Source organism: Tetrao urogallus (genome assembly GCF_951394365.1).
Source record: "Tetrao urogallus genome assembly, chromosome: 5".
In the NCBI taxonomy this organism is placed as follows: Eukaryota; Metazoa; Chordata; class Aves; order Galliformes; family Phasianidae; genus Tetrao; species Tetrao urogallus.
In genome coordinates, this window is record NC_136818.1 from 47,726,701 (window position 1) to 47,746,540 (window position 19,840).

General features: G+C 39.1%; 1 protein-coding gene across 1 annotated transcript in view; it reads left to right on the forward strand.

The window, feature by feature from the left end:
- Window positions 1–19,840, forward strand: part of WDFY4 (WDFY family member 4) — a gene marked incomplete at both ends in the record, with an annotated part of 119,017 nt that overhangs the window by 14,020 nt on the left and 85,157 nt on the right. The window contains 9 exons of the mRNA XM_079535699.1: window positions 277–467; window positions 2,807–3,417; window positions 6,231–6,324; window positions 13,839–14,053; window positions 14,846–14,958; window positions 15,648–15,849; window positions 16,670–16,746; window positions 17,411–17,629; window positions 18,524–18,708. Coding sequence (XP_079391825.1) covers window positions 277–467; window positions 2,807–3,417; window positions 6,231–6,324; window positions 13,839–14,053; window positions 14,846–14,958; window positions 15,648–15,849; window positions 16,670–16,746; window positions 17,411–17,629; window positions 18,524–18,708 — 1,907 coding nt within the window. The remainder of the gene's footprint in view (window positions 1–276; window positions 468–2,806; window positions 3,418–6,230; window positions 6,325–13,838; window positions 14,054–14,845; window positions 14,959–15,647; window positions 15,850–16,669; window positions 16,747–17,410; window positions 17,630–18,523; window positions 18,709–19,840) is intronic.

Genomic DNA, 19,840 nt, shown 5'->3' on the forward strand with positions numbered 1-19,840 from the left:
AAACTGTGGAGAAATGTTTGATCTGAAAACTAATTAGGCATTATTTCATGCATTATTGTATTGGGGAAACTACTACTCTAATGAGTAGAGACCACTGTCATCCTGTCATTTTATTCCTACTTGCGCTTTTTGGTTTGTGTCCTTCAGTTTAACTCGCTTTTCTTTTTTGACTCTTCTCTATTTGTTGAAATGCGGCACCATATACTGAAAATATGCATTTGAGAACTACAAGTAAAGGATAGTTTAAATAACAAATGACACCTTACTTGTCCCCAGTTGTTTTAAAGGACTATGGAATGGTGCCATATATCAAGATATTTTTGGATGAGGAGTGCTACAGGGGTGCTACTCTTAGCATCTTGGAGCAGCTATCAGTCATCAACTATGAGGAATATATGAGCATTGTTATTGGAGCACTCTGTTCTTCTACTCAAGGGGAACTACATCTGAAACTAGATCTGCTGAAGGTAATTCATATGGTTTCCAAGTTACTTATCGTTTTCTTGGAAACTGCTTTGCTTGTGGCAAATTGCTTTTAATCTTACACCAGCGCTGTCTTTTTCCAAGATGGTAAGAGCAAAAGAGGAAAAAGCTATGAACTAGTTTTTGATTCTGCTAGATCTGTTCCTCTGTTTTTTATCAGGGTGCATGTGTATGGTCAGCACTCTCAATCAGTATCAGACTGAAGTATTTTGAAGACTTAATTAGTAATGCAGGGCAGAAAACAGAGGTGGCAAATATTAGGGCTGATGTGGGTGCAGTTATGTAATGTGAGAGAAAAGACAATTCAATGTGAATGAAATGGAAATGTGGAGAGAGGATGTGAGAGGAGGTAGAAGAATAAGATGGAGGGACAGGGTAGACAGGCATGAGGTTAACAGCTTGATTCTCATACACTTCTAAGGTTTTAGATTTGCTGTCCTTATTTTGGTAATCTCTTAGGTACACCAGTGCCAGGGGAAAAAATAGAGGTAAGTTAGTGAAAAAGAGAAGGTTTGGAGAGTAAAATTAAAACTATTCATGACCTTTTTTGTGTGTATAGTCTTTAATTCATTAGCAACTGAAGCAGGGGAAAGAATCCACATGCTTTAATTTGGTTTAGTTCATGGGCAGCAAGCTGAAAAGGAGTGGTGTGTTAGCATGAAACTAGATCAATGTTTACCTTCTTTATTAGGTGTAAATGGAATTCACCTTTCAGTGCAATATAGCAGCTGCATTTGTGATAAAAATACCACATTACCCTAAACTTTGTTTCACCTTTGTTTTTATAGCTTTGATATGAAAAAGTAAACTTAATATTTATGCAGAAGTTGAGTACAGTGTCCAAACTAATATGAAAATAAATGCAGCTTCAGTGTCTAATTCTAACAAATGATAACTGTATTAAAACATAATGTAAGCAAATGAATTTATTATCTGCATCTATTGGGACTATGATTGCATTATACACAAATTCAGATTGATTTGCTAATATATATTTAGCTGTTAATGCCTGAGCCCAGATGTAATTAGTAGTGCCGTATTCCAGTGTGGCACGTAGACAATTATGAGGAATAACAAATAATGGAATGTGAAATAAATCCTGTTAACGTTAACTGAGTTAGGGGGTTTCCAGCAGACATCAGTTTTATAGATTCAAGACAGAGGAATACTAACTCATAGCCGATTAAATTCTAACTGAGTTAGAGCTGGGGGAAATGTGGTTACTGTTGACCTTCTCTGAAATGTGTTAAAGCCATCCTGATAACTTCAACTCTGAGTTATTAAATTTACTCCCTGTTCAGAATTCTCTGCCTACTTTGATACATTATCCTACAAAACTGAATGGCACTAATGGTGTTTTCCTTCCCCCTCTAGTTCTAGAAACCTTTTCTTGCAGTCACAGGTCCCGTTACAGGGAGATATATTTGTTAGAGTTGCTCCTCTTCAGCAGATTGTGAAGTGAATATCTTTCACTAAATATCTATAGGGAAACTTTGTTTAAAATGATCTTGTCCTATGTGAAAAGGTATAGCCTGGCATTTGGAACATCTCTGGTGCCTTAAAGAGCATCATTTTTGCAAAACAAATAGTGGAACATCTGAAAAACCTGGGATAAATTACATTGAATTACAGTAGACTGTTTTCCAGCAACCTTTTTTTTTTTTTTCTGCTGCTTTAGCTCTTAATGACTTTAATATATTTGTTTTGCAATGGCAAACCTGAGGCATCAAAAATTTGCAAGTGGAATACATTGGGTTTTTATGCTTGTTTAATATTGTGAAGTACACTTAACATATAACCTGATTTAAGCTCTGTGAAAATAGAGAAAACCTTTGGATTTAATTGTCTTTGGATTTGACTTTCAGGGCTTTTTTTTTTTTTTTTCTTCCAGTTTTTTTTTTTTTTTTTAATCTCAAGATTTCTGGAGAGAGTTTGAAAAGATTGGTCAGAGAATAGGCAAAGGTCTGAAACAATACCTCCAGCCAAATTAGATAGGATATACAGTGCATATAGCTAGGATATACGATATACAACTTGATTTCTTCTCTTTATTTCTTTGAGCATTATTCCCTACTTCACTGGTTCACTATGCGGATTTTCTCTAGAGATTATGTTCTGATCTTGGATACTTGACTTTATAGGTACACTGGGAAAGGTAAATGGAGAAATGCTACACAGTGGTGTAACCAATGATTTCTGTTGTTGATAGTGAAGTTTCATTGAAATTATTTCACAAAAAACTTGTTATTTAAAAATATCCTACATATTTGCCCTTTTATTTTAAGTTGTTCTTTTTTGTTTCCTTTCTCCCCAATGTTTATAGTCACTCTTAAGAATACTGAACAGTCCCAAAAGTCATTCAGCGTTCAGAACTTGCAGTGGATTCAATGGACTCCTGTCTCTTCTCTCAGACATGGAAGGTGCTTTGCAGGATCCTCCATGTGGGCTGTGGGCAGCAGTTGAACAGAATTGCATACTGGAGCTTGTTTTCTGTACACTTCAGGGGATAACAGCAGCTCTGCACTTGGACCCTGTAAACAGCAACTTCTTTCAGAGGAATGGCCTCTTTGAAAAGATGGCAGAGGATCTTGAGTCACTTGGCTGCTTCTGGACACACAGAGAATGCCACATCCCTCTGAGCCTTGAGAAGACAAGGACATTTGCAGAATTCTTGGATGCAGCTTTCTGTTCTTCAGAACCTTTCCCAGCATGGCTGAAGAACTGCATATGGATTCTGAGTTTTCTCGATCGTATGGTCAAAGGAACCCTCCATCTGGAGAATTACTTCAAGGAAATAAAGTTAGAGATGGGTGAGGCATCAAGAGATGATCAGGAAGGAACTCAAGCTCAAGGGGAACATCCTACTTTTTCCGAAAGACCAGTCAGTGAATTATGTGCCTCTGCTTATAGGTTATGGGGAAACTTTGAAGAGAAGTAAGTTCTGATTTACTACAGGCAATATAATAAGACTAGAATCTGCAATTTATATGGTAGTTAAAAGGCAAGGTGTGGCAAGATTTCCCTAGAACAAACAATTTGGTCATACAGACCCAAAGGTCTGATGTCCCAGGACATCAGAAATCATATTTTTGAAAGGTTAAATAATGGTAAGCATTAATGTTTAGTGGAGCAGTGGGATGCAAAAGGCTGAGAGTTATGCAGTTAGCGCTGAAGGATTTGGCATATGCAGTGTGAGCAGGACTGGATTCTGAGGAAAGGGTTGTTGAGACTTGAAGCTAGCATTTAATCTGTTTGAACATTCTACAATTGATTTTGGCTTTTTTTAATGATATGGAGAGATGTTTCCAGTCATCTGATAAAAACAGAAGCTTTTAAAATGTTTTAAATGCTCCCCTATTCATGTGTGCCCCCATGTGCATGTGCCAATTCACCTACCTGTACAGGACAGAAAAAATGAAAAAAGGATGGTCATGAGCATTACTGATTTAATGGAGTATGGCAGTAAGGAAAGGCTATATCAGAAATCAGTGCAGCTTTCAGCTATAAATCATTTCTGAATTGTTTCTTTTTCTTTTTTTATTTTTTTTTGAGACCTTAAACCCCTTCCTATGTCTGCAGTCCTTTTCTCAAAAATGTTTCTGATTGGAACTCCAGGTTAAAAGAAGTTAAGTTCAGTGTTTGCAATGGGTGATTCCTTCAACCTTTGTTTTAAACTATTCCTTGCTCATCACTATATACAAACAAGGTCAAATGTATTCTCAATTCTCATGACGTACAGAATGTATACTTCTCCAGTAGTAACTTTTTTGAAAATAAAACCAAGAGATCACATTCTCAGAGCTCCTGCAAGCCTGTAGTTCCCCTAAAGCAGCTTCCTCCCAGCTGTACTCCGCACTCACTTCCTCCTGAAACCTTCAGCAGGGAACTATGCAAATTGAAAGGAGGAACTTGAGTGCAGTCAGTGTTGGTGGTCTGCAAAGCCCTGTCCTGTGACATGGGTTTAACATGCCTTGAAGAGGGGGATAAGGATGTGATGTGGTAGTTCTAAGAGCCTGCGTCTCATACATGGGAAAACTAGCATTTATACCGGATAATATTCATAACTCCTTACACTGTGCAACGAACTGCTGGGTAATGGGAAATCACCCTTAAATTTCCCATTTAAAATTTTAAATTTTAATTTAAATTTAAATTGAAAAATGGCTCTCTGTGTTCCTGCTCTTGTGTTAATGTTTGAACCATCGTCTGTTTTTCCTTTTGATCCTGGTGATTTGAGACTGCTTGCTGGAAGCTATGTTAGTAAGGCTGACCATACTTTAGGAGGGAAGGTGCTTCTCATGCCCACCCCAGCAGAATGGCTGCTGCAGCTGCTGTTGGGTGGATTAACTGTGTTAATGGCACTTTGTAGCTTTTCATTTTAGCCCCATGCCGTCTTGTCTTTTAAGTAATGACTAGTGCAGAGTGTATTTGGGATCCATGCAGCAGTAGTGATCTATTATGTAGTAGTAGAATCTATTAGCTGAAACTACCTGACCCTGAGGCACCACAAACTCACAAGCACAGACTGTGTTGGCTACATCTCATTAATATGGGAGTACACCAGTAGTGTAGGGGTAAAGGGAGTAGTTGGTTGGATTAGTCTGCTGATTGGATAACCCTGAGACTGGGATATTTGTAGGAGCGAGGAGTTGGTAAATGGAGACAGCTTTTCTACTGATACAAGCCAGCAAATGCAGGCATCCCAGAAAACTGCAGAGAAGGACAGAGATAAGACAGTTTAAATGATCTAATACTCTTGAGGGAGTGAGTGCTGACAGAATGAGTTTGGTACTGGTCTGGCTCTGGATTTTCCTCTTTTGTTCTGTGTTCAAAATAGTGCTAAGCCTACCAGACAGTGTTCAAAAGTAAGAAAACCATGACAAAGACTTAACTATTTAGTGATTTTATTGATTTTTTTCAAAGGGTGATCTTACTTTCTTGTTGTCTGATGTTTATGATTTGATAGGTCACATTTTACATTTGCTATGTGGCATACCAGAAAAAAAATTCATGTTTAAAAGGAATGATGGGATTCAGAGGTAACTGCATTTCTTCAATGATCAAGTCTTCAGAAAAATTGCTTTTTGTTAGAACTGTACACGCTGCCTGGCAATTTACATTAGTGTTAGAGCTGGATAAATTGCAGGCTTTGGGGAGTTTGATTGCAGCAGGCTTAAGCTGAAAATGACAGTTAAAGGAGGCAGAAAATACAGCAAATAAGCTATTGCTTTTGAAGTACTATTTCTTGAGGGTGCAGTAGGAGTTGTTTGACACTGTGTGGCAGTGTGTTACATGTTACTTGCTGTTCTAAGACATTTAGAATAGCAGGTGTTGATAATGACATTTGACCCTCCTTTATGTCTTCTGTCCAAAACTTTAACACCTGTTCTTTTACTTAAACTCTTTATACTGCTTCTAAAGTACATTGTGACACTTTTTTTCTGCCTAATTTTGTCTGTTAGTTGTTTTTGTTGTTGTCTGTTAGTTGTTTTTGTTGCTTTCCTCTCAATCTATTTGGAGCAGGTGTTTCTGAGAGAGTGCATCACAACTCCAATTCAGAGGTGCACCCAGAAATAATTCTCTCATCCTGCTGAACCTGTGATGCCTGGAGTAGTTACTGCTAAGAATGCTGAGCCTGAGCCTTGTTACTGCCAGGCAATTTTAAGCTGTACTCTGCTGGAACATTGGACAAACTCTCTTTGATGCTGTTAATGGTAATGTTAAGTCTTACACGATTTTTCCTGCAGGTGGGAAATGAGGGACTGTGTCATTGTAAATCCAGGTGCCGTCTGTGTTATGGTGAGGCTGCTGCCCAAGTTGTACAGAGAGGGACACTCTCAGGTGAGTATGAGCCATACACGCTGTCTGCTACTCCTCTCTTGCTGCATTTTTGAGATTTAATTAATATTTCCACATTAGAAGAGAGTAGAATTTACTGTGGAGTTCTGGCAGTAGTAGTATAGAATTCCACTGTTAGGCCAGATAAGAACAATTAAAATTTCATGGATATTGGTTTGACTAAGAACTCACACCTATCTGATGCAGTGTGTTGATCTGGGTTCCAGGATAGTGCAAAGGCAAGAGTAAGATGTTAGTCCTCTTTTTACTATAAAATGTGGAATTGTACCCGAGGAACAAGGTGGGGAGAGAATAATTCCACTTTCCAAAGTGAGGTCATTTATTTCCTCAAGGTGTGAGTGAGGAAAAAATGTAGGGAATAAGAAAAACCACTCCATTTCTATGCTCAAGTAGAGAAATGGGAATGGGGCTGGTGAATGTTACTTTTAATTTTGTTTCTGGCGTAATGGTGAAGCTGTTTTAAACAGCTTATCTCTGTCCTCTAGGTTCCATTACAAAATAAGCATAGTGGTTCTGATGGTTGGTTGAGCTGGCCACTAACTGACAAAAATTACTACTCTTCCTTTCAAATAAATTATAATTAGTTAAATATTTAAGGCTCTGTTTAGCTGTCTAAATTGCATGTGTGAACATTTCTGCCACTGCCCTCACTTAATGGAGTGTCTGTGTTCAGGAACCACGTTGCGATTCCTCTCAATGATAAAAGAACACAGACACTTGTGGGTGCACTATACACACTCAATGTACCCAGGCACAGAAACTACTTAAATACAGACAGCCATCCTTGTCTCCATCTCAAGCACTCTCATTGTGCACATTTCACCTTTCTTTTCATTCTGAGAAAATCTGCAGAAGCAGTGTGCAAGCATGACATTTTTAGTGTGGAGATGAAGGGGTTCTGGAGCACCTTTGTAAAAAGCACTCTTATTTATTATAGTTGTAGCTAAAACTGCCTGACCCTGAGACACCACAAACTCCCAAGCACAAACTGCATTGGCTACATCTGTTTGAGAGATTGATATTTGAATACACTAGCAATGCAAACACTAGTAATTATTCAATATCTTCATCATTTATATTCCTTTTAATCCCAGGGACTTTGTTTTACCGTATTTTTTGTATACTACATTTCCCATCTGCAAAACAGTAGCCAAAATTTCTTTCAGAACAATCAACAATTCTACCTGTGCCTTGGTGTCCTTCCTATGTGGCTTTTGTTTGCAATCCTGAGTAAGCTGGGCTTTGATATCTTCTATAAAATCAGATGAATGGTAGCAAAGAATAAACTGAACTAGCCCACTGACAATTGTTGAAAAGTTGCTAATATATCCAGCAGCCAGAACAATCTGACCCTTTTGATCTATCAGTCCATAAACTTACAGCGTAACTTAGACCCCCTTTGCTTTGTCAGGCTTCCCATACACACAGGGAATCAGAGCAAGTAACTTGCCTACATTACAATCTTCTGTCTTTTCTTAAATATCTGAATAGTTAATGTATATGCAGAGAAACTGAAATAAAAACACTCTTCATCCAGAGCTATGCTAGGTGGGCTTGCAACTAACTGCTGGTTCTGTGGCTGAGCTTGTGAGACCCTCAGTAGATGGCAGTGTTCTTAAAAATATGGAAGTTTAGAGCACAAATTCAGGCAATTTCAATCTTGTGTTTAAATGTGTTCATTTTTTATTTCTTGTTCTTTTTTTCTTAGCTAATAAGAAATTCTTACTGATAGTTCTTGTTTAGTATTGCTGTTGTGAATAGAATTGCCTCAGGTAGAATGGGATTACTGTTATGCTCAGTGGACTTGATAGAATTTAACACATATTGAAATTTTATTCATCAAATGAACCACAAAAAAGGATGGAGGAAGTTTTACCGACACTTCTTGGTGACTAATTCTGTTCAAGGATGTTGAGTGAATGAATGGAACCTGTTCAAGTATGTTGAGTGAATGAATGGAACCTTGTGTCTTATTTGGGCAACTGGATGATGCTACCAGGTAGTGACACAAAATACTAAACTTAAATACCTTTACTTTTAATGTATGCTACTACACAAACACTTAAGGAATGAAGTCCTTGGAAAATGCAAGTCAGGCAAGATCTGATCCAACAAGAGGAATTAAGTGACTTAATGAAGGAGGAGAAACTGGGTAGAAAATGAAGGAATTTCCCCTGGAGTTTTCCTCAGTAACAAATATGGTGCTATTTATTTTTTTTTCTTCTAGGTTGAAAGTTATGAGAGATGAATTAATTTCTTTGTGGATAGAGCTTTCTTAATGAAAATCTTCTTTTAAAAAATCCAAGGAGGCTTCTTGCACTGAGTTTAATGCTGAGTCAAACAGTCAAATAACATGTATTTTTAAGGAGTAGTGGTGAAGAACAGATAGGGTAGCTCATGTCTCAAAGCTTGTTTTTAGTGCTATGATAGACCTTCTAAGGAGTTGCCCTGAAAAATAATCAGAGTAGGGTCAGATCAAGTGTGAATCTTTTGTTTTCAGCAGAATGGCAATGAGAAAGCCCTGCTTTTAGAGAGATGTTAATGGAACTTTATAAAAGTATCAGCTTTGATTCTGATATAATGTCTATTTCCTGCCAAAGTCAGACCCAAACAGTAATGGGCTAAAGCAACATTGAGTATGTTGGCGTAGAAGAAATAATTGAAAATGAAACAGACTGTGTTGCAGATAAACTTCTGACTGTCTGAAAGAAAACTAGAAGTCAAGGACAGATATTGCTGCAATTTCTAGATACAATAAAATCATCAAGATGTTATATGGATATGAAACATTGCTGAGGAGCCTTTAAATTCCTAAGAAGACAGTCATTGAGTTGGTAGATGTTCAGAGGTTTTGGTCTTATTTTTGCATGGGATTCATGTGCCAGTTCCCACTGAACTTCATGTAGTTCGATCACATAGAAGATTCTTTTCTTATTATGCTGCTTATTCACTAATGATGGCACTATTGCGTGCTTCAATAACTAAGTACCAGAGTTAACAAAGGAATTCTTAATATTACAAAAACGTTCTGTTGGCTAACTTCAAATGTATAAAACCAGGTGGTTTTTTTTTTTTTTTTTTTTTTTGTAGTAGGTGGCAGACCCGGTATTCAAAGAAGGAAAGCTCTGTGGCTTCTTTTGAGTTCTACTAATATGGAAGATGAAATTGTGACAGAGAGAACTTCTGTGGTACAGTTAAGATGGACCTAGTTGTATCTATCCTGCTGGAAAAGTAGAATTAGTTTACTATGAACTACATACTACTGCATACATACTGGTTTTTTTTCTGTTTATTTGCGAGGAGGACATGAGCACCAGTTATGCTGTAAGCTTGTAAGGTGAAGTTATACAGACTGTTAGCAAAGTAAACTTTGTTAAGTCCAGTCAGTGAGAATAATCAGGAAATCCTTTCTAACAGGATGGGTTTGGCTTGTGGCTGGGTACTGAGCATCAGGAATTTTAGCTATGACTAATTTTTGAGCGATTTTTTAATTACACATATTTTAAAGAGTAAAACACAACTGATTTTTCAGAAGTAGAACCAAACTACATTCAATGGTTTCTAAACTCCTGGATGTTCACTTCTTCTTTTGAAAGCATGATACAAAAACTCTGAGTTTCTGAGAACATTACTTTTGATGCCTTGATTTCTTTGCCAGGTAATTGCAATCTATGTTAGAAAATTAATTTTAATTTTCTGTGAAGGGCTGATAGCTTTTCAAGTGAAATGTGCTCTGAGTTTGAAAAGTATTTTCTTTTTCCAAATGCACACTCAATTACTGAATATTGTTCTTAAACATTAGAAAATTGAAAACCCTTATGAAATTAATCCTCATTACTGAAGATTCAAAGTTCTTAATCACTTTCTACATCACATAATCATTATCAAATGGAGTAACAGTGATTTAAAAACAGCTACCAATTTTGAAACTATAGGTTCTTAGGAGCAAAAATCTGGGAACTACTTAAACAATCCGGGCAAATTCCTAGTTGACATTTTGACCTTTTAACTCTAATCTGAAGTAGAGCTGTGAGCCCAACTGCATTCTAATTGCACCTTCAATATATTGATTCATGGTGCAGGTAATACGTGTTAGGAAAATCAATTCATGTGTACAGAAACAGCCTTATTTTCTGTCCATCATTAATATTTCCACTAAAATCTCATTTTACTGGCATTTACTTCCTTATAAATAGCACATTTTATTCAAAACAAGGCAATGCCAGTATTGACTAAGTTTATGAAAATGATCAATATTTTTCTATGTCAATATGGTTTTATTGGCTTTATTTTGGAGTAATCCACTATTTTCACTTAGCCAAGATGCGTATCTTTATGCTCTCGTGGCTTTCTGTACCCAGAGTTTTTCCTTCATCCAGTAAAAATGTGGTGTGAAATTATGTTCCAATTAAATGTTCCAAAAAGATTCTGAGGTTTCAATACTCACAGTAGGAATAAGTTCCTTTTTTTTTTTTTTTTTTTTTTTTTTTTTTTTTTGAAGAACAATGACGTAAGTTTGTTCTAATGGGAGATTTCTGTATTTATTTGGAAGCACGCTGGAACTTGTTTCACTAGGAATGAATGTTCTGAGATGGGAGAGAAGGCTTTTCTGAAAAAAATCTCAGGTATAAAAGCCAGTTGTGTTTATGAAAATGTAAGTAGTAGTTTTATTGCATAGGTGTTGCAATTAAGGCTTTTGGTTGCTGGGTACTCTTAAAAAGAACTTTCCTGTGAACTTTTTTATCTGTCCTGTATTTGGTTTTTAGCTCTCCAAATAGGGCCTGTATACAAAAGAGATGAATCACACTTTACACTTAAACTAGTTTGTTCAAAATCCAGTGAAGTTTCTTTTCATTTGAGTTATAAAATCAAATCCAAATATCATAATGTCTGTGCCTGCCACCACCAGTAGTCTTTGTTTTTTAAAGTTTATGTATCTTTCCTAGAGTCACAGAATGGCCAGGGTTGGAAGGGACTTCAATGATCATGAATCTCCAACCCCCCTGCCACATGCAGGGCCACCAACCTCTCCATTTAATACTAGACCAGGCTGCCTAGAGCCCCATCCAATCTGGCCTTGAACATCTCCAGGGATGGGGCATCAACAGCCTCTCTGGGCAGCCTGTTCCAGCCCCTCACCGTTCTCTCTGTAAATAATTTCCCCTGACATCCAACCTAAATCTCCCCTCCCTCAACTTAAAACCATTTCCCCTCATCCTGCAGTTGTCAACCCTTTCAAAGACTTGATTTCCCTTCTGTTTGTAGGCTCCCTTTGGGTATTGAATGGCTGCAATGAGGTCACCCCACAGCCTTCTTTTCTCCAGGCTGAACAAGCCCAGCTCCCTCAGCTTGTCTTCGTAGGGGAGGTGCTCCACTCCCCTGATCATCTTCATGGCCCTCCTCTGGACCCTCTCCAACAGCTCCCTGTCTTTCTTGTACTGGGGGCTCCACACTTGGATGCAGTACTCCAGATGGGGCCTTGCAAAAGCAGAGTAGAGGGGGACAATTACTTCCCTGTCCCTGCTGGCCACCCCTCCTTTGATGGAGCCCAGGATACCATTTGCCTTCTGAGCCACAAGGGTACGCTGCTGGCTCATGTTAAGTTTTTTCATCCATCAAGACCCCCAGGTCCTCCTCTGAGGGCTGCTCTCAAGGACTGCTCCTTCCAGTCTGTATGGATGCCTGGGATTCCTCTGGCCCAAGTGCGAAACTCTGCACTTTGCCGTGTTGAACCTCATCAGGTTCACCTGGGCTCACCTTTCTAGTTTCTCAAGGTCCCTCTGAGTGGCATCCCTTCCTTCAACTGTGTCAACCATACCACTCAGCTTGGTGTTGTCAGCAAACTTGTTGAGGGTGCACTTGATTCTGTCATCGATGTCATTGACAAAGATGTTAAAGAGCACTGGTCCCAAGACAGACCCCTGGGGGATGCTGCTTGTTACCGGCCTCCCCCTGGGCATAGAGCCATTGATGACCACCCTCTCTCTGTGGCCTTTCAACCAGTTTCTTATCCATCAAATCCACATCCCTCCAATTTATAGATAAGGATGTGGTGGGGGACCATGTCAAAGGCCTTGCTCAGGTCCAGGTAAATGACACTGGTGGACAAGGGAAAGGTGACCATGCCATCACTCCATCATCAAAGGCCACCAGATTGGTCAGGCATGACCTTCCTCTGGTGAAGCTGTGCTGGCTGTCTCAGATCACATGCTCTATCCTCATGTGATCAAGCATGTTCTCCAGGATGATCTGTTCCATGATCTTCCCAGGCACAGAGGTGAGACTCACCAGTCTGTAGTTCTTGGGGTCCTCTTGCTCCCTTTCTTGTAAATTGGAGTGATGTGACCCTTCCTCCAGTTATCCAGGATCTCACCTGACAGCCATGACTTTTCAAATATGATGGAGAGCGGCTCAGCAACCACCTCAGCTAGTTCCTTCAGAAACCTGGGATGCATACCATCTGGCCCCATAGACTTGTACACAATCAGTCTCATGAGGCGGTCTCACACCTGCTCTATTCTCACAGTGGGGGGGTGGAGGGGGAATTTACCACCCTGGTCCCCACCTAGAGGTTTAGGGATGCAGGGTTCAGGGATGTGCAAAGTGGAATCCTGTCCTCCAGCGAAGACTGAGGCAAGGAACTCATTCAGTACCTCAGCTTTCTCTTTGTCTGTTGAAGCAAGTTTTCTTTTTACATTTACCAAAGGAGATACACTTGCTTTGGCCTGTCTCTTTGGCCAATGTACCTGTAGAAAGTCTTCCTATTGTTTTTTTTCACATCCCTTGCCAAGTTCAGTTCCACCTGCACCTTGGCTTTCCTGATCCCAAGAGTGTAGTGAAGAGTGTATCAAAGCCAAAGAAATCTTGAGGATGAAGAAGAATAAAAAGATTTGTTTAAACATAGTGCACAGTTACTTTTGAGAGAAATCTAGTTTGGTCAACAGGGTAGGCTTCATTCTTAAGTGGCAGAAAATTGTTCTGAAGATAATTTACGAGAATTCAGATGCTTCTTTAAGATCATTAAGAAGCAGTGAAGAAGTAAAACATCAGTTCAGCAAAACCACCAAGTGCTTAAGGGCTTTGCTTTATTCTGTTTTGTTTAAACAACAGCTCTTTCAGAACACAGATCGTGTCAGTGTGACTCCTCATGTTAAGTACATTCTGAGTAACTGTATTGGTGTTGAAACTTATGTCTAATAACCTTCCATAAGCGTTTCCTTCTTTTGCGTGAGAGGTGATCTGTCATTCTTTTGTTACTACAGTGGTGAGACAGGAACTTAACTGCAGATAGCTGAGCAGTTACTCAGATGTGGATATATCTAGACTGCTCAGGCAGTTTTATAGAACAGCCATATGGCTGCACATGAGACTCTGGCTTTAAGGGTTCTTTTGAGGGGCCAGATTTCTACGCCTAGAGACTCAGCAATTGCAAAATGAAGTTCACTTGTCATGTACAGATTTAGTTTCTGGTCACTGACCTCAGATCTGTCTTCCAGATTTCTCAGGAAATCCAACGTGCTGTGGCTGATCATATACAGTCCCTGGTGAAGTCAGAGAAGAGCCGTCAAGTGATGTGTGGATCTGGCTTGCTGAGCACTATCATAACTTCCTGCCAGGATGCCTTTCGCAATGAGAGTCATCCACTCCATCTGCCCCTCACAAGAGTTTTTGAGAAGCTTGCCTCACAATCTATTGAGCCAGATGTGTTAAGGTATCACATTGTTTTTAATTGAATGAATTTGCTGTAGTGGTGCATATTTTTGTAAAGTCTGTAATAGCTGGAAACTCCATATTACACCTAATTCAGCAAGACAGGATATATGACTAAATGAATTACTGAAGCTGGTATAAGTCTTCAGTCTCATGCACCATCTCTGCAAGGGTTATAAAGCCATTCATGAATAATAGCTAAAAAATTGTAAAACAACTAGAATTATTTAGGATTATTCTGCCCTGGTATGAAGAAGCTATTTCCTCAAGAGTTAAAGTGATTCACTTGGTACAGGTCAATGTTAATGATAGATGCAGAAATAAAAAGTGAAATTTTATTTCTATGCCGAGGATGTGCTTTTTCCTTAAATTCTTCCAGAGAAGAATTCTTGCCATGAAATACCTGATAGAGATTAGAGTGCAGGTGTGTAGTGCATTTGTCTTAACAAAAAATGGAACCAAAATTTATTTTTTAAGGATAGATTTTGAGGGGGGAGAGGGTGGGAGGGATTGGGGGGGGAGGGGGAAGGCAAATTAGTAGCAATAAAAAAGCATTACTAAAAAAATTGAAACCTTGAATTTTTTTTTCCAATAGGAAAACTTTGGAATAGAAAATATAAGCCTAAATGTATTTCTGATGATAAAATAGAAAGCATTCCTTCTGTTTTATTTAACTTTAAAATTTTGTTTCCAATCAGAAAATTGTTATCTCTTGGCTTGAGTTTTAATTGCATGGTTGCTATTACTCCCAAAACTGTACTGTATTTTTCTTTTTTTTTGTTTTGTTTTTCAGACAATTTCTTTGTTTGGGAGGTTCTTTGTCAGTACCTTCCCGACCCAACACAAAGAGTACTGAGGTCCTTTCATGTCAGGAGAGCGTTTCATCTAAAGCAGGTTTGAATGAAGGTAAGCACTCAATGAACAGCCTATTACTGATAATGTAGCTGGATTATAGATGTCTATATAATGACAGAAAATTGTTAAGGGAATGAGCAATAGCTGGAAACAGTTAAACATGTGAATAAGAGCTGTTTTTTTTAATCCCTAGGATATTTTAGCAGTCTGCCTGCTCATACGGTCTGGTTGCTATCTCAGTCTTTTAACTATCCTCACATTTTTCATATGAAAAGCTACCGTGGTAGAACTTTGCTCTTCTCATGCTTAAGATACCTAATATAGCATGTTGCAGATTTGAGACTTAAATTCTTTGCAATCATTTTTTTTAGATCTTCTCCTGTATGTTGATTGTAAACATTTGTTATGGTGCTATTACTTTTCTATGGGTGAGGGAAAATGGAACAAAAAAGCTTAGGAACCTTTTACTGGAAATGGAGTTCAGAGCTGCCTGAAGACATGGAGAGAAACCTTGACTGTTTATCACTTCTACAAACTCATCTATCTTGCCAATCTGCCATTTTGGAATTCTTTCAGTGCTATACTTTGGTCTGCTGTTGAGAATTTCTGCAGACTGCTGAGGCTGTATCTCTTAAAAAGTTAATGCCTCATGTAGTGCTAGATCATAGGAGTGGTGAACTGAATACGGTCGAAGAATTGCAGTTATTGGTCTGACTTTGACTTTGATCTTGTATCTGCAGAAGAGGTGGCAGCAGACAGTAAAACTGCTCTTCAGACAGCTGTGCCTTTCAGCAACTCACCTTGGGTGTCAAAGGGATCTGCATTGGCGCTCCAGACTGCAATGAGTCTCATCTCCATGACATCACCACGGAACTTACAGCTACACAGCACTGCTCTGGCTCCATCGTTTGTGGAGTTTGACATGTCCATGGAAGGATATGGGTATTGCTGCTGTTGTTTTCCTCATTAGCTGCTTTCCACTCTTCCCAAGACCTTATTCGGAGCACTACTAGTCAGATCTCTCATCTTAGTTATTCCCTTATGCCCTTTAGCTGCCTTCCTTGCAGGGAATTTGCCAGTGTATTTGGCCTAGAGAAAGTATATCAACTTATTGCTGACAGGATGGAGTCTGCCTTGCTATCTTGACTCTGCAGTAGTAAGTGTCAACGGTTTAAGGGCTGGTTCGGCCCGGTTCCGTGACGAGCGGGGCAGAGGGATCCACAGATCCGCGCCTCCGGAAAAAAAGGAAACAGGGGACCCCAAAATAATTAAAACAGCGGCACCGATCTGAGGAGAAACAAACTAATTTACTGAGTATATTATCGGAATGCAAGATAACACACTATAATACAATATAATCAGAATTGAAGCTAATAAATCAAATATAATGAGAGAGAGAATGTCCGAAAGGTGGATAGGCCTCACCACAACGCTGAGGTGAGATGTGCAGTCCAGTTGAGCAGCAGGGAGACGGGAGCAGCGCCCACGACGAAGCGCAGGCGAGAAAGAGCAATCAAGCGACCTTGCCAGGAGTTAAACCTCCTCTCCCTGACCGCAAGGTCCCCTGGGGAATGTAGTTCTTCTTCTCTTCAGGGCAGGTACCCAGGACTTGAGCATTGACAGTTAAAGTCCCAGTGCACCACATGATGTTATGATGTGGAATACCGAAAGCCAAAAATCTCAAAACCATGACAGTAAGACACTGCCCTTTAGGGATGACTTTCCATTTCTCTGACGAATGAGTATTTGCTTGCTTTCGTAGGTGCTTATACCTCCCTACTTTAGCCACTGTATTGGGCCCAAGTGCTGAGCAATCTGTTTCAGGTGGAATTGGCATGTGTAAGTACTTTCTACTTCACCTACAGATTTCTGAAAACACTTGATTTTTCTGGCACGTTAAAGGTAGCAAATAAACTGTGTGCTTTAATACACTTGCATGTATGCCTCAGTACATCTTTGAGCAGCTATAGAGCTTGGCTCTCCAACATTAGACTTTACATGCAGCTTAACAGTGTTACCTGTTGACATTAACTTCAGCAGTGTAAATTTAAATGTCGGTATTACGTAAACAAGTAACAAATACCAGATTTTAAAGTTCCAAGGAGAGTAGAAATTGTCAGTTAATGTTCAATGAGATTTTCCTATACCTGAAAATCCTCTATTCCATTTAGTGGGAAGTGGTTATTCCTCCTGTACCTTTTGCTTCCTGATTGTTATGGAGTTTGTTTAAAGTTGTTTATGGCTTGGTGCTACCCAAATGATGAAGTCTGTGACACACGGATCAGTAATAATATCTCAGCAGTCAGTTTTACTTCAATTATACACACGTGCATTTGTGTATGCAGTCTCAGATATTGAAGATAGGTAGTAAAATCTAGTAAAACAGATGGGAAATTAAATCTCAAATTCTAATGTTGTGTTACAAATCAAACACCAAAAAGTCTGCTAGTGCCTGCATAGAGAGAAACCACCTTTCTAACTACCTTTTGTTTCCTATCTACAGGCAGCAGAATGTTCCCTCCCTCAAGTGGTCTGACTCTCTCTTGTTGGTTTCTGGTTAGCAAATTTGGCGTGGTGCACAACAGTCACCCACTCCGTTTCCTGACTATTGTGAGGCACATGTCAAGAACAGAGCAAGAATTTGTTTGCTTTTCAGTAAGCTTCGCCCCTCAGGACTGTTCCTTGGTCATTTCCACAGAAGAAGTAGAATTCCAGCCACTTGGTGAGGCTTTTCTCAGTCAAGCTGCAGTATTGTCCTGCAGTGGTGTGTTAATGACACTTTGTCTCTTCAGTTTTCTTCTTCATTGTATTTAAGTTTGTTTTAAGCATTGAGAATTATCTTGTGGACTGCAATAAGTGATGAAACTAATGGATACTCTAGGGAAACTTTTGAAAATGAGCTATATTACTGTGCAAAGCTGTGGAGATTGAATGTGAGGAACCAGCTGGTTTCTGTCCTAGTGTGGCAGCTTATAGGTTTGGAGAGTAGGACTGAGGAGTTTTGGAGCAGTCTAGCCTCCTAATCAAACAGCTAATTTTTTCCTCACTTTGCATGTTTTCTCTCATGCCAGCCTATTCATCATCTTTCCTTATTAGCATTTGTCCCTTTGTCCTCATTGAGTACAGTAAGTACTTCAATGTGGATTTGATTGAACTTTCTAGAGAAGGATGGAAATGGAATGAGAATAGTAGGTGGGAATTTCATGGTAGTTGTGAGTAATTTGCTTTCTGTGAGTGAAGTAAAAAATCCCAGCTTGCCTTTTTTCATAAGAACTACAAATTAATTTACAGAGTTTTACCTATTGAATGTGCTAGGAATTTCTTTCTGTTATCTGTGTCATTGGGTAGCCTAAAGGGTTCTCATTCCAGCTAGTATTTTGAATTTGTTCTAGTTCTCTCTAGTTTTACAGCATTCAAGCAGACTCCTGGAGGAGTCTTGGAAGTTGTGTAAGTCTCAGGTCCCTTTAGGGTAAGTTTTAGACATTCAGTGGGACAGCATCAGCTCATTCTGTATTCACAGACTTCTTATTTCTGTCACATTTGATAGTTGTGTTCCAGAGGAACAGGGGGAGGTGAGAGAGACTTCCTGTTGACTGTCCACTGTTTTTGTTGTTAGATATCATGGAACCTGAGGGAGAGGTCCAAAATATCTCCCCATTTCCAGAGCAAGTTCAGTTTGACTGTGGCAAGCTGCTGGTCACTGGCCAGTGGCATCATCTCACAGTGACAGTTGCTAAGGAAGCAAAGAAGAACTGCATTGTGTCTGCATTTATAAATGGTCAGATGCTTGGCTCTGCAAAGGTGAGAACTGCACAGAACTTATACCTTATAGCTTAGCCTTTTATAGCATTTCGTTTTTGTATCATTTTGCATATACCACATCTGCTCAGTGTAACCATATTTGCTTACATAAGATATGCATATACACACTGCACCTGAATGGAAAGAGATCCGTATGAAGTAGGAAATATCTGTGCTGCTGCCCAGAAGTTTATCAGCTTACACTGATGCTTTGAACTACATTGTTTTTTCTTGTTTCCCCTCCCCCTAGTAAGCAGATAACTTGGCAATATTGAGTTGTTATACTCAGCTTGGTTTACAGGTAGCCCTAGGTTGTGTTCATGAAAAGCAGGTGTACTTTTCTTGCAGTCTGTTCTCTGCATAGTGGTTTTCACATAGAAAAATGGTGAGTTAGAGTTCATAGTTTGTGTGAGATATCACAAGAAAGCAACAGGACAAATCAGAAGAGCTCTTAGTTTCTATTATCATAATGCTCCTGGGTTTGAAGTTAATCTCACATAATTACAGTGATTTGATTTATAGATATTGAATGCATGAGCGTTGAAAATGCAGCCTATTTCTGTTGCAGCTCTAATTGGTGTGGTGTGTTTTGGTTTGTGATGTTTTTTGATTCCTTTTATTAATTGGAACTTGCAACCTTGGTCTCCTCCAATCAGTTCCCATGCTTCAAATCAGTCTTAATATATGCAGAGCTCACTTGTGTGCTTTCTACTTCCTTTGTAAAAGCAACCTGCTTAATTCCAAATATTCTCTTTCACATACTTGAGAAAAATGATCTGTCTTCTAAATGTCTTTTGGGACCTATACCAATTTCAAGAATGAAAATTAAATTTGCCTTCCTTCAAATGAGGCTGAAATTTATCAATAAAACTAGGCCTCAGCATTGCAATTGATTAAACAATTCATAGAAAATATGTTTAACATACAGTGAAACAGCTCATAATAAATAAAACAAGCATTTAGCAAATAAAAGATGGTCCCTATGCTAGGATCTCAGACATGATGCAAACACTGACTTACAGTGAGAAGGAGACTGTGTAATAAACGATAATTGTGCAATAGTTGTTAACGTCAAAAACTGCTTTTGGGTTGTGGTGGGGGGGGAGAGGTGTATGATGTTGCACCAGAACTA